An 11003-nucleotide genomic window follows, 5' to 3' on the forward strand; every position below is an offset into this window, starting at 1 on the left:
GCCAAGAGCAATCATCAGAAAAAAATACTCCTAGATGTTTGTGATCAGAAACTTGAGGGATTTGTTGGCCATACATGGAGAAAGGTGTGTGATGTGGTTTATTAATTCTTCTTGATATAATCATTGACTCGGATTTAGATGGATTAAAGTTAACTAGCCATTTATCAGCCCAAAGACAAATCTTTTGTATTTCATTCTGCATCGTATCATGTGTTTCAGAAGGTGTTTCAACTATCAGATGGAGACTAGTGTCATCTGCAAAAAGATTGATGTTGGAACCAATATCTTGAACAATATCGTTGATATAAACAAGAAATAGAAGAGGCCCAAGTATTGATCCTTGGGGGACTCCAGATGCAATTGTAACACAGTCCGACATGGTACCAGGAAGAACAACTTGTTGTCTACGATTTGTTAAGTAATCAGAAAGCCATTGTTGTACATTTCCACGAATTCCAGATTCATGGAGTTTCACTAACAAACCTTGGTGCCAAACTTTATCAAATGCTTTACTAATATCAAAAAATACGACCCTCACCTCCAGGCCATCATCTAAAGCCTTGCAAAAATTATTGTAAAGATACGCAAGTTGGTTTACAGTTGAGTCACCTGGCAAGAATCCCGACTGAGATGGAGTGAAGAATGAAATGTCTCTATAAAAGTTAAAGATATGTTTAAAGACTACTCGTTCAAATACTTTTTCAATAGTGTTGAGTAAAGATATAGGTCTATAATTGTTTACAACAGCAGGATCGCCTTTCTTATATACAGCACAGACATTTGACAACTTCCAGGATGTCGCATTTTCTTGGATCGTAGTGAGAAGTTAAAGAGCTGGTGAAAGGGATGAGAAAGTTGTTGGTAGGCCTCATATAAAACTCGATAACTGATAGTGTCAGGTCCAGATGCTTTATCGGTTTTTTAAAGATTTCAGTACATCCTCAATTTCAGAAGGAGATATATAAATCGTTTCCAAGGTCTGTTGATTGTCTATGTCTGAGGGTCTGGGGGATCCCTGTTAGAGTCGTCAACCATTGTCTGGTTCTTGAAAAAAAGTGTTTAGTAGATTAGCCTTTCAGGTTCTTCAGATACAATGGAATTAGTAATTGGATCAATAAGAGAAGGAATACCTTTTTTTGTTGAGTATGATATAAAGGATTTGAGGATTTTCCACCAATCTTTTGATGATATGGAAGTTGATTTAAGATTGTCAGACAATGAAAGAAAGTAACGAGATTTGCTGTCTTTGACTAGCTGAACTGCTTCATTTCTTAGTTTCCGAAATTTTAACCAATGATGTTGACTTTGAGAAATTTTTGCTTTTCTGTAGGCGCGCTTACGTTGTCTTATTTTGTTTTTATTTGATTGTTCATCCACGGAGGGTCATTAGGCTTGATTTTTACATTTTTGTTTGGAATACAAAGTTTTGATATGTTTATGATAGTGTTTGTAATATTCTCAACAAAGGTGTCAATATCATCATCTTGAAGTTCGTCCCAGTTAACTAGATTCATCTTGCTACGCAGCAAGTCATAGTTGCCTTTCTCATAGAGCCCACACAGTTCTATCAAAAGACTTAGCTTTGGGTTTTATGTAGGTAAAAACAGCAAAGATTGGGCAGTGATACCTGACATGTTGCTGCAGAAACGGATCACCAACCCCAGCCTTTATAACATTGTCTATGTTGTTAGTAAAGAACAGGTCAATTAGTGACGAAGAATTTTCTGTAAAGTGTGTGTGTTCATCAATGATTTGGGTAAGTCCATATTGTTGACATAGTGCTTGTACTTTTCGGGAAGAAGTCTGAGAGTCAATGTTCAAATTGAAATCACCTGTTAATATCACATCTGAAATGCCAGTATCTATGGCTAGTCCCAATGAATCTTCAATAAGAGAATAATAAATATTATCGGAACTAGGGGCCGATAGAAAACGCCAAACAAAACTTTCTTAGCGCTAGACAATCTGAGTTCGAGCCATATGCATTCTAGATGATTTAGCTCAAGGTCGGTTCTACGTACATATGTGATAGATTCTTTGACATAAATCAGAACCCCACCATGATTATCGTTGGTGCGATCTTTTCTAATTGGTTCATGGAATCCAGGAAACAAGAGATCCACTGTAGACACTGAGTCACCTAGCCATGTTTCGGTGAAAGCAAGAATATCGAGATTACTTAATTCAGCATAAAGGATGTCAAGCTTAGGAAATATGCTTTGGACATTATAGTGAACAACTGTAAGATATTTTGAACATTTAAAAAAGTCATGGAGAGTGTTATCAAGAAAAGATTCTGAAGAGACTGAGCTCGAGAAAGATTGAGAATGATCTGGTCCCGGATTTGGATGAATATCTCCACACATTGTTAATAAAACATGAAGCCATAAAGTGGTAGTCGTGAAGACGATGACGAGAATACAGCTTTGAGTAAATTCAAAGTTCTCCGAGTACTTTTTATTTGGAAAAACCTTAACTTTTTTATTTTGTATGTTATGTGATACATTTATTGACAAAATTATATATTTATATATTGAATATAACTGTAGAGAATTGAGATAAATGGATATTAGAATAATTGCATGAAGGAAGACAAAATATCTTCTGTTACAGTTACAGACATACATGACGGCACTTAATCTATGTTTTCTCATTTATGTAATTGTCAGGGTAGAAAGCAAAAAAAGACAAAGCACCGTCATGAGTAGAATGTAGCTGATATCATCAGAACGTTCTGACATGCCAAAAACACATATATATCCAAAGAGACGTCTGAAAGTTAGTCTGGTATAACTACAAATGACAATAAAGTTTAAAAAAAGAGAAAAGTAGAGAAAATGAAAAATCATTACAACGTTTTAAAAGTAAGACTGTGTGATCGTTAATGATAGATATTTAATTGAAGTAAATGAAAGATTTCTATTGTCGATACAAATGTTAAGCTATTTCGGTGACAAGTTTTGGTTTTGAGAGCCAATATTGATTTAACTTGATTGTGTTCTACACGAAATTTGACTAAGGATAATTTTGCGAGATATAAATACATGTATCAAGTACTACTAAAATACTATAATCATTGGAATTAGCGAAATATATTAACATGTTTATTTACTTATATCTAGTACTATTTTCTTCACAATGAACAATAAAAAAAGGTTAGAAACATACGCAATCGCTACAATATGTGTGCCTTTCAAAATATCACATCAATGTTACTTACAAAACAATAAAATGAAGATACTATTTCAAAATTGACTATCTCGTGTTACATATACTTTTGACAAACATCGGGGAGTTTGAAACATTTTGTCATTTCATGATTAGTTTGTGAGTTTGGACATAGTATTATTCATTAAATACTTTTTTTAAATCCAATGTTTTCATTCATTAGACTACAGGGCTAGGAAACTATATATAGAAAAGTTTGGAGAGACTTTACATTTATCAAAGGCTTCTTACATTTGTTTGAATGTAGTTTGGTTTTGATGTATGTACCTTTGTATGGTCTATTAAAAATAAACGGGGTTAACCTTTAGGGGCCTAACAGTAAATCGTGTTACATATTTGAATAGCTACTGGTTGTTGATATAATGACTAAATGCATTTTTGAAAATTTGATGTTAGAAAATTATTGATTTGTTAAAGCAAAGCAAATTTATTTATTTTCTATGCTTGATATAGAAACTTATAAATAAAGTTTTTTGTCAGTTTTTTCATGTAATATAGGAGTCTTCATGAACCCAGTTTTTATTTGGAAGAGCCATAGATCTTTCTTTACCGTTGCGGGATTGTTACAAGACAGCAATTGTTGTTTCACACGGCTAGCGAAACCTAACAGTGCATATCACATAAAAGTAAGAACACTTAGCTTCTGTTATTGTACAACCCAGGCAGTAAAGCTATATGTATTCAATAAGACTTTTGTCGTCAATAAAGAATATACAGTATATAGTATACAGTATATTTAAGAATTATGTCTTAACTAATTGCCATTATAGCATTTATTTCGATAAATACAAGAATATGTTCAAACTGTTAAATAAGATTATTACTACAAGTTCAAAGTTTGTCATTCTGCTTGTTGTAAAAACTAACAATTTTAGTGATAACAAAATAAGATAGTAATGCTTAAACCATTTTATTCCGTGCAATATGGAAAAGGTTGTGGGTGTAAAATGTCTTCCGTACATTCAATCAGGGCTATTAAATTTCCAATCTTGAAGATCGTTGAGCACGACTTTTCTTTTTCATTCAATGAAAATAGAAATTTAAATTTCCAATTATACTGTGTTTTTTCTAAGAACATGAATACATGAAATTCTAATTTGATTCTCAGACAGCTCTGTTTCTTTAGACAACAGAATTTTAAAACATATATAGGGCGATAAATCGAAACAAACTGCATTTCAACATTTCAAAGTCATTTTCTATTGAATGAAAAAATATAGATAACTAATGATAATCAAATTCCGGTTACCATCAAATCAAATCCGTTGAATATTACTTAAAGTGTATAAAGCTATATATCTGCTGCAAAAATTATTGTTTGATTTTTAAATGGTTGTATCTAAGAAATTTGGTAGCACGAAATCATTGCTAAACGAACAAAACCCTGCTTAAATCAGCAAAATATATTTTGTTCTGAAACATTTATTCTGTTTACTTACAATATTCATGTGTAGAACGTTATGTTACAACTCTTGATAAAAACAGCCACAAGATAATGGAAGCAATACAATGTTACTGTTGATAATTATTTTTAAAAACAATCATATTAAGATATAGCTTTATACCCTTTAAATATTTTAGTACATAAGAAACTTGATATTATATTGATCCAGTGTTTTATCTTTTACACTCAATCTAAATATAACCTTGTCAATAGGTTTTACGTGATCTTTATATAGATGTTAAACAATCGTATAGTTTAAGTCGTATAAACTGCATATCATCTTATTCTAAGATAACTCTGGTGTACATATCATAATGGAATTGGTGAGTAAATCTTACTTTTAAACTAAGTTACCAATAGTTTAATATAAGTGTTTTCTACTATGATTATTTCTTTGATGATATAACGGCATGATATGGTATATATATCGATCACCATAGTTGAACACTAAAGAGGGGGATGATCATTGGATATCATTCATGTAATTAGAGCAATCCTCGATTACGTAATTATTTTATAACATATTTTCAAATATATGACCCACATTTTGATATAATTGAAGGACTTTTATTCATATACAGTATACTTAGATAGTAAGGACATAAGTCTTCTATTGAAAGAGAAAAATAAATTGTTATCAAATATGTTAAGATGATTTATTTCCAATCTTAGAGCATCATTAAAGGCCCTAAACTGGTTATTGCTCTGGATATTGGAAGTACTTACTCGGGATATGCGTGGCAGTTCAGAGACGAATTCGAGACCAACAGAAATGAAATTCATTTCAACACAAATTGGGGAGGCGGAGCACTTCAGGTTTGTTTTATGGCCTAGTAATTTGTTTAACATAAAACAATTAACATGCTATTTGTAGTAAATTTTATACATGTGCATACTGATTGGGAAAAAAACATTACGAGACACGAAAGTGCTTAAAAAAGAGCGACAGAAAATTGAGATTATATTTATGATTTCGTGGTGATTTTTGTTAATGATTACATTTTCAACAGTCATTTAACCAAGATATGTTTACTTGTAGTAAGTGCTGTAGAAATATCATTTACAAAAGAGCAAAGTAGCAAAGTAAAATGAAAACAACAAACAAAACACACAAACAAACAAAAATCAAGGAATTGTTTTTGTTGTTTTTAACATTTATTTATTGCATTGACCCTAATTTCGATCAATTCATTTCATTGATTAGTTGTAGTGAATAGAACATTGAACATGACGTTTACAATCGATAATGACATAAATTTCTTCTTGTGTTAAAAGTTAATGTTATATCGTTATAATTAAAAGCAAGCAGATATCAATGTTAACTACATAGATTTATAACGGTGTACATAGTTAGCTTATACCATGATTGTATTTCACACAAAAGCTATCTCGAGTTACAATATATAGTTGATCAATAATGTTTAATCTTACTTAAGTTTGGTATGATTTTGTCCATGCACCGTTCGCTTTTAAAGATATAAACTTACATTTTATAACGTATTTTTGATGTATTCTTTTTCAAAATCCAAACAAAGATTTTATATATATATATATGGCTTTATACACTTTAGATAGTTTAGTAGTAATGCATGTTAAAGTCTTCTGTGCCAAATTTCCCCGGGTAATGCTATCGACAGAATGCACCTTGTAAATAGATACTGCTTTCATTAAAATATCATCAAAGTACCAGTTTATATCAGTATAGCATAATAGTGAAACTTCAATTTAGCACATTCGAGTAGTTTTAAGAGAAGTTTCAGTTTAAACAAATAAATATAAAAAGTGAGATGCCTATGAAATCGCAATTATAGTCCAGATTTTGTTTTATTTTTTGCCATCTTTTTGGCGATAGAAATGAATAATTGATAAGTTTCTGTTTAATTGTCTTCTCAAGAGGGGCTTCTTCATTTAAATTATTTAAGTTTCGGAATCCCACAAGTACCTTTTGATTGTTTTCTTAACAGCTACCTTACGGATAGTTAATGGTTCTATTAAAGCAAATTATACATAAATGAGCACCAAAGTCCCCCTCCACCACCATTAAAAGCTTATTTACTTTCTTGCCTTGTAGCTTCACAAAACAACCACGTGTATTCTTTTAGAACGTCAAAAGAATAGAGAAGGAGCAACAGACGAAAGACAAACAGGCATAGCACATTCTGGAAGTAGTATCAAACAGGAAGATGATACTGCTGGTATGAAGATAAAAATTGGGTTTGAAGCTGAACGTGCATACATTGGAAAAGCAATGGAGAAAGAAGATACCCACGAGCTTATGGGACAATATTACTTCTTCAGAAGATTCAAACTAATGCTGTATAGAAAGGTAGCCAAAATATGCTTCGATAAAGTCCAGTTGTATTCATATTTCATTTTAAAAATGTACTTTAAATTAGTTGAATGTTCGAATTGTCTCTGAAAAGACTTAACAAAATTGAACTAAACTGAACATGGAATAACTAGCCCACAAAATATAAGACTTACATTGCATGTCATGTTACTTTCGGTTATACATTGTGTATAATATTATACATGTATTTTATTGTATTCTAAAGATTTCTTAATTTGTTATTCAATGTAAAAGATTCTTCAGAATAAGTATGCTTGCTGGTAAATTGATGAATTGAATAGAATACCAAATGCATAAACAAAGTTTTTTGCTATACTTGGAGCTTATATTTATATTAAAAATATTTTTTTTAGTTTCATCATATCTACAATAAACAATAATTTTAAATACATATTAAACTATATAATAATGTAAAGGGAAGGTCAAATGTTAAAATTACAACCTGTCATACTTGAATTATGTTTGAGTTTCAAATTTTAAATTTACCTTACAATTGATTGTGTTTAATGAGTACTGTAAATGTTACTTTTGAGTTTCAGACATTTTGTCTTTTGATTTATATCTCAATCAATAAAATAAAAAAAGGTCTGAAACTATTTAAATTTAAGAAATTCAATCGGGAAATGTCAGTAGAAGACCAGTTAGGACAACGCATGCCTTTCTTTGATGTAATGACATGGTTTATCAAATCACTTAAGGACCATTGTTTGAAAAAACTACATAATCAAGGAGTAACAATTGACGTAAACAAAACTCTTTTTGTTGTCACCGTTCCTGCTATATGGACAGACGAAGCAAAGAAATTCATGAGAGATGCATCGATAGCGGTACAATTACATTTGTAACATTTTGGTGAATTTTAGAATTTCTATTATGTCATTGTGGGGGGAAAGTTACACGACTATGTTTCCTTTGAAATTTGTTAATCATAAATTATACAGGTAAAGAAAATGTTTTACTTATATTATCAGTGGTGAATTTATGGTGAGATTATTAAATGTAATAACATAAACGTTTATGTCTTATCATTTCAACTTCCAAATGCCGGATGGTCAGAAATCCTTTCTTCTGTCACACAGGCTGGTATTGGGAAAAGAAATGTTTTGCTAGCCTTAGAACCTGAAGCTGCAGCTATACATTGTTTGCATCTTCCTGAGGGACAAAGGAGAGACATGAATGACCTTGGTATGAAAGGGCAAAAGTTTCTTGTAGCCGACTTGGGAGGTATATTTAAATTTTAATAGACAAATTTACATGCTTGTAAAAGTTTGCTTTCTGTATCAAGTTATTAAGATCATACAATTTGTATGTAAATTTATATATGAACAGTGCAATACTTCACAACTTATATCACATGAATGTCTTTGTAATGTCTAATATATTCGTGAGCTATGTATGTCAGTATGCAAGAAATCTTACTTTTGAGAAAAAACGTTTCAATTTTAGGCGGTACAGCTGATTTATCCGCTGTCGAAGTGGACGGTACCGGTTCTCTAAAAGAAATATGCCCCCCTTTTGGCGATCAAGTCGGTGGCCAAAATATAAATGAGGCATTCTTTCAAATTTGCCACGAAAGTTTTGAAGGACCAGGATGGAAAGAAACATTTAGCAAAACAACGCCAGTCGAAATGTTGAAAATGGAAGCAGATTTCGAAAGGAAAAAAGTAACAATAGGTTCCGAAGATGAAGAAACAGAAATGATTGATGTAGAAATCCCAGCACCAGTAAGAGATAAACTAGAAGATAAATCAATCAGACTCAAGGACAGTAAATACCTTGCGTTCAAAAACAGAGAGTTAATGTTTAATTCTATGCGTGTTCGGGACAAGCTGTTCAAAGAAACGTGCACAGTTGTTTATAATTCAATAGGGAAAGTGCTAAATGATACGCAGGCGAAGGGATTAAGGACAGTTATTCTTGTTGGTGGATTTTCTGAGTCACCAATTGTGGTTGAAAGCATTCGAAAACTGATAACAAATGATTTCCCGGAAATAAAAGTTTTTTTACCTTCATCGCCATTTAAAGCTGTTTTAAAAGGAGCAGTGCTCTTTGGACAAGATCCCCTAATATTTAGAAGCCGTATTAGCAGAGAAACGTTTGGAATTAAAACTAATAAAACTTTTGACTCTAAACAACACGATGAGATGAAGAAGTGGAGAAATAAAGAGACAGGAAAGTACTATTGCAGAGATATCTTCGATATCCATGTACGCAAAGGACAGTCGGTTGTGCTAGGTAATAGACAACAGGTGCAAAGTTACTTCCCGTTATATAAAGATCAAACAAAACTTGGTTTTCCAGTTTTTACGTCAAATTCATTAATCCCTAAGTACACAACAGACGATGGTTGCAAACAAATTGCCAAGGTAACAATAGATATATCTGATACTTCCAGAGGTACTGACAGAGAATGCGAAGTAACCATGATATATGGAGGGACAGAGTTGTCGGTTATTGCGACAGACAAGGCATCTGGAAAGGAATTCAATGCAGACATTCACTTCGGAAACATGTAAACTCAACAAATGCCACGAGGGAAATTTGCAGGATCGACTAACTTTGACATAGCTGAACACACAGGTCAAAACATCTAAATCAAATGTTTGTGAGAGAAATAGAAACGAACGCGTACATCACTACAGACAAATTCAGTTTCAATTTGAAAAATAAGAAAACGACGTATGCATAGTGAGGAATATCTTCGAAAGGTTCAAATTGGATGATTGTGTTGCACTGGTTATTTTACAACAACAACAACAATCACTTTTATTTTTCAGTCAGTTTACAATAGTAACAACATGACATATAATCAATATAAGTTTCAAACAGTATGTGGGTTTAACTTAGAACTAAGTATTATTATTCCAGGGGGACAGTAAAATAGATTATGAAATAAAAAAAGAGAAAAATATACATAAATATTTATATATGGTATTGTCATATTGACTTAGACAATAACGACAATATTACTGTGGATTGTATAAATAGCCTCTTTTCTGAGTAAAATTACCGTGGTATTTTTTAACTATAATCTATAAATACAATGCGTATTTCTATAGTAGATACGATGGCACGATTTCCATGATATTTGCGCTTGTTGATAAATTATAATTAATAGTACCGTCTCGTTCGGAAGTCACGTGCTATGTTTGTTGCGATTTGATTAGTTGGGACATATACATAAAACAAAATAGGTCATGTTTTGGACAAAACTGGTTTCATTGACTGGATGTATATCGATTATGATTTTAAATTCTATATGGATTTACCAGCTTTGCAACTTGAGAGGTTTGTTTTCAGTAGATTACCTTTTGAATGTATTCATAATCTCGCGTACAAAGCGGGCGATATTAATCAGTAACTTTCTTGAAGTTGAACACATTAGGGATGAAAACTTGATAATATTTGGTCGAGTATAATAATATTTCGGAATGAATTTTGTTCTTAACGCTTGGAAAAAAGGACATTTAAGGAGAAAAATGGAATTCGTCACCCAAATCGTTGAGCTGACAGTGGCGACATTTACGTTCCTCGTATGGGACAAATGACTGTCTCCATCTACCTGTTTCTATTGGCAACCTATGATTTCCGGTTCTAAAGTAGAAAAGTGATCATTACATCATCTCTTGCTGGCTTGGCATATGTGTTAAATCAGTGTCTTTCGAAATGATCAAAGTAGAACAAATATCTGATTATCAATGTTTATACATTTTTGCATCGATCTCGCTTTGATTATTCTACATGTCTTAACTTATTTTATGTTAGTTTTTTTTGTGTATGTAAGTTGTGATATTTTCTTCATATGTACAATGTATTTAATGTTACAAGGCATTAGACATTTCTTATTTTATGCTTTTCAGTGGATTACTGATTTATCCGTGAAAATTATATTTGGTAATTTCACAGTGAAAATTATCAAAATATAATTTCACTCTTTTCAATGACGAAACTACTTTTTTAAGATTTTCCCCATGTGGTACC

General features: G+C 31.9%; 1 protein-coding gene across 1 annotated transcript; it reads left to right on the forward strand.

Annotated features, from left to right (window-relative positions):
• The first annotated feature begins 3257 nt into the window (after nt 1-3257).
• LOC132751585 (heat shock 70 kDa protein 12B-like) lies at nt 3258-11003 on the forward strand. Its single transcript, XM_060741767.1, has 6 exons — nt 3258-4995; nt 5345-5488; nt 6744-6998; nt 7631-7849; nt 8102-8246; nt 8469-11003. Exons 1-6 carry the CDS (start codon nt 4987-4989, stop codon nt 9536-9538), a joined length of 1842 nt encoding a protein of 613 aa, XP_060597750.1. The 5' UTR covers nt 3258-4986; the 3' UTR covers nt 9539-11003.

This window comes from Ruditapes philippinarum, unplaced genomic scaffold (assembly GCF_026571515.1).
Source record: "Ruditapes philippinarum isolate M1 unplaced genomic scaffold, ASM2657151v2 ctg4242_1_1_1_1, whole genome shotgun sequence".
Taxonomy (NCBI): domain Eukaryota; kingdom Metazoa; phylum Mollusca; class Bivalvia; order Venerida; family Veneridae; genus Ruditapes; species Ruditapes philippinarum.

What these genes read in the sequence shown, in the direction of transcription:
- LOC132751585 (XM_060741767.1), top strand. An exon ending in GGGGAGGCGGAGCACTTCAG is followed by an intron (nt 5,489 to 6,743) that starts GTTTGTTTTATG and finishes CTTGCCTTGTAG; the next exon opens with CTTCACAAAACAACCACGTG. An exon ending in AACTAATGCTGTATAGAAAG is followed by an intron (nt 6,999 to 7,630) that starts GTAGCCAAAATA and finishes TTTAAATTTAAG; the next exon opens with AAATTCAATCGGGAAATGTC.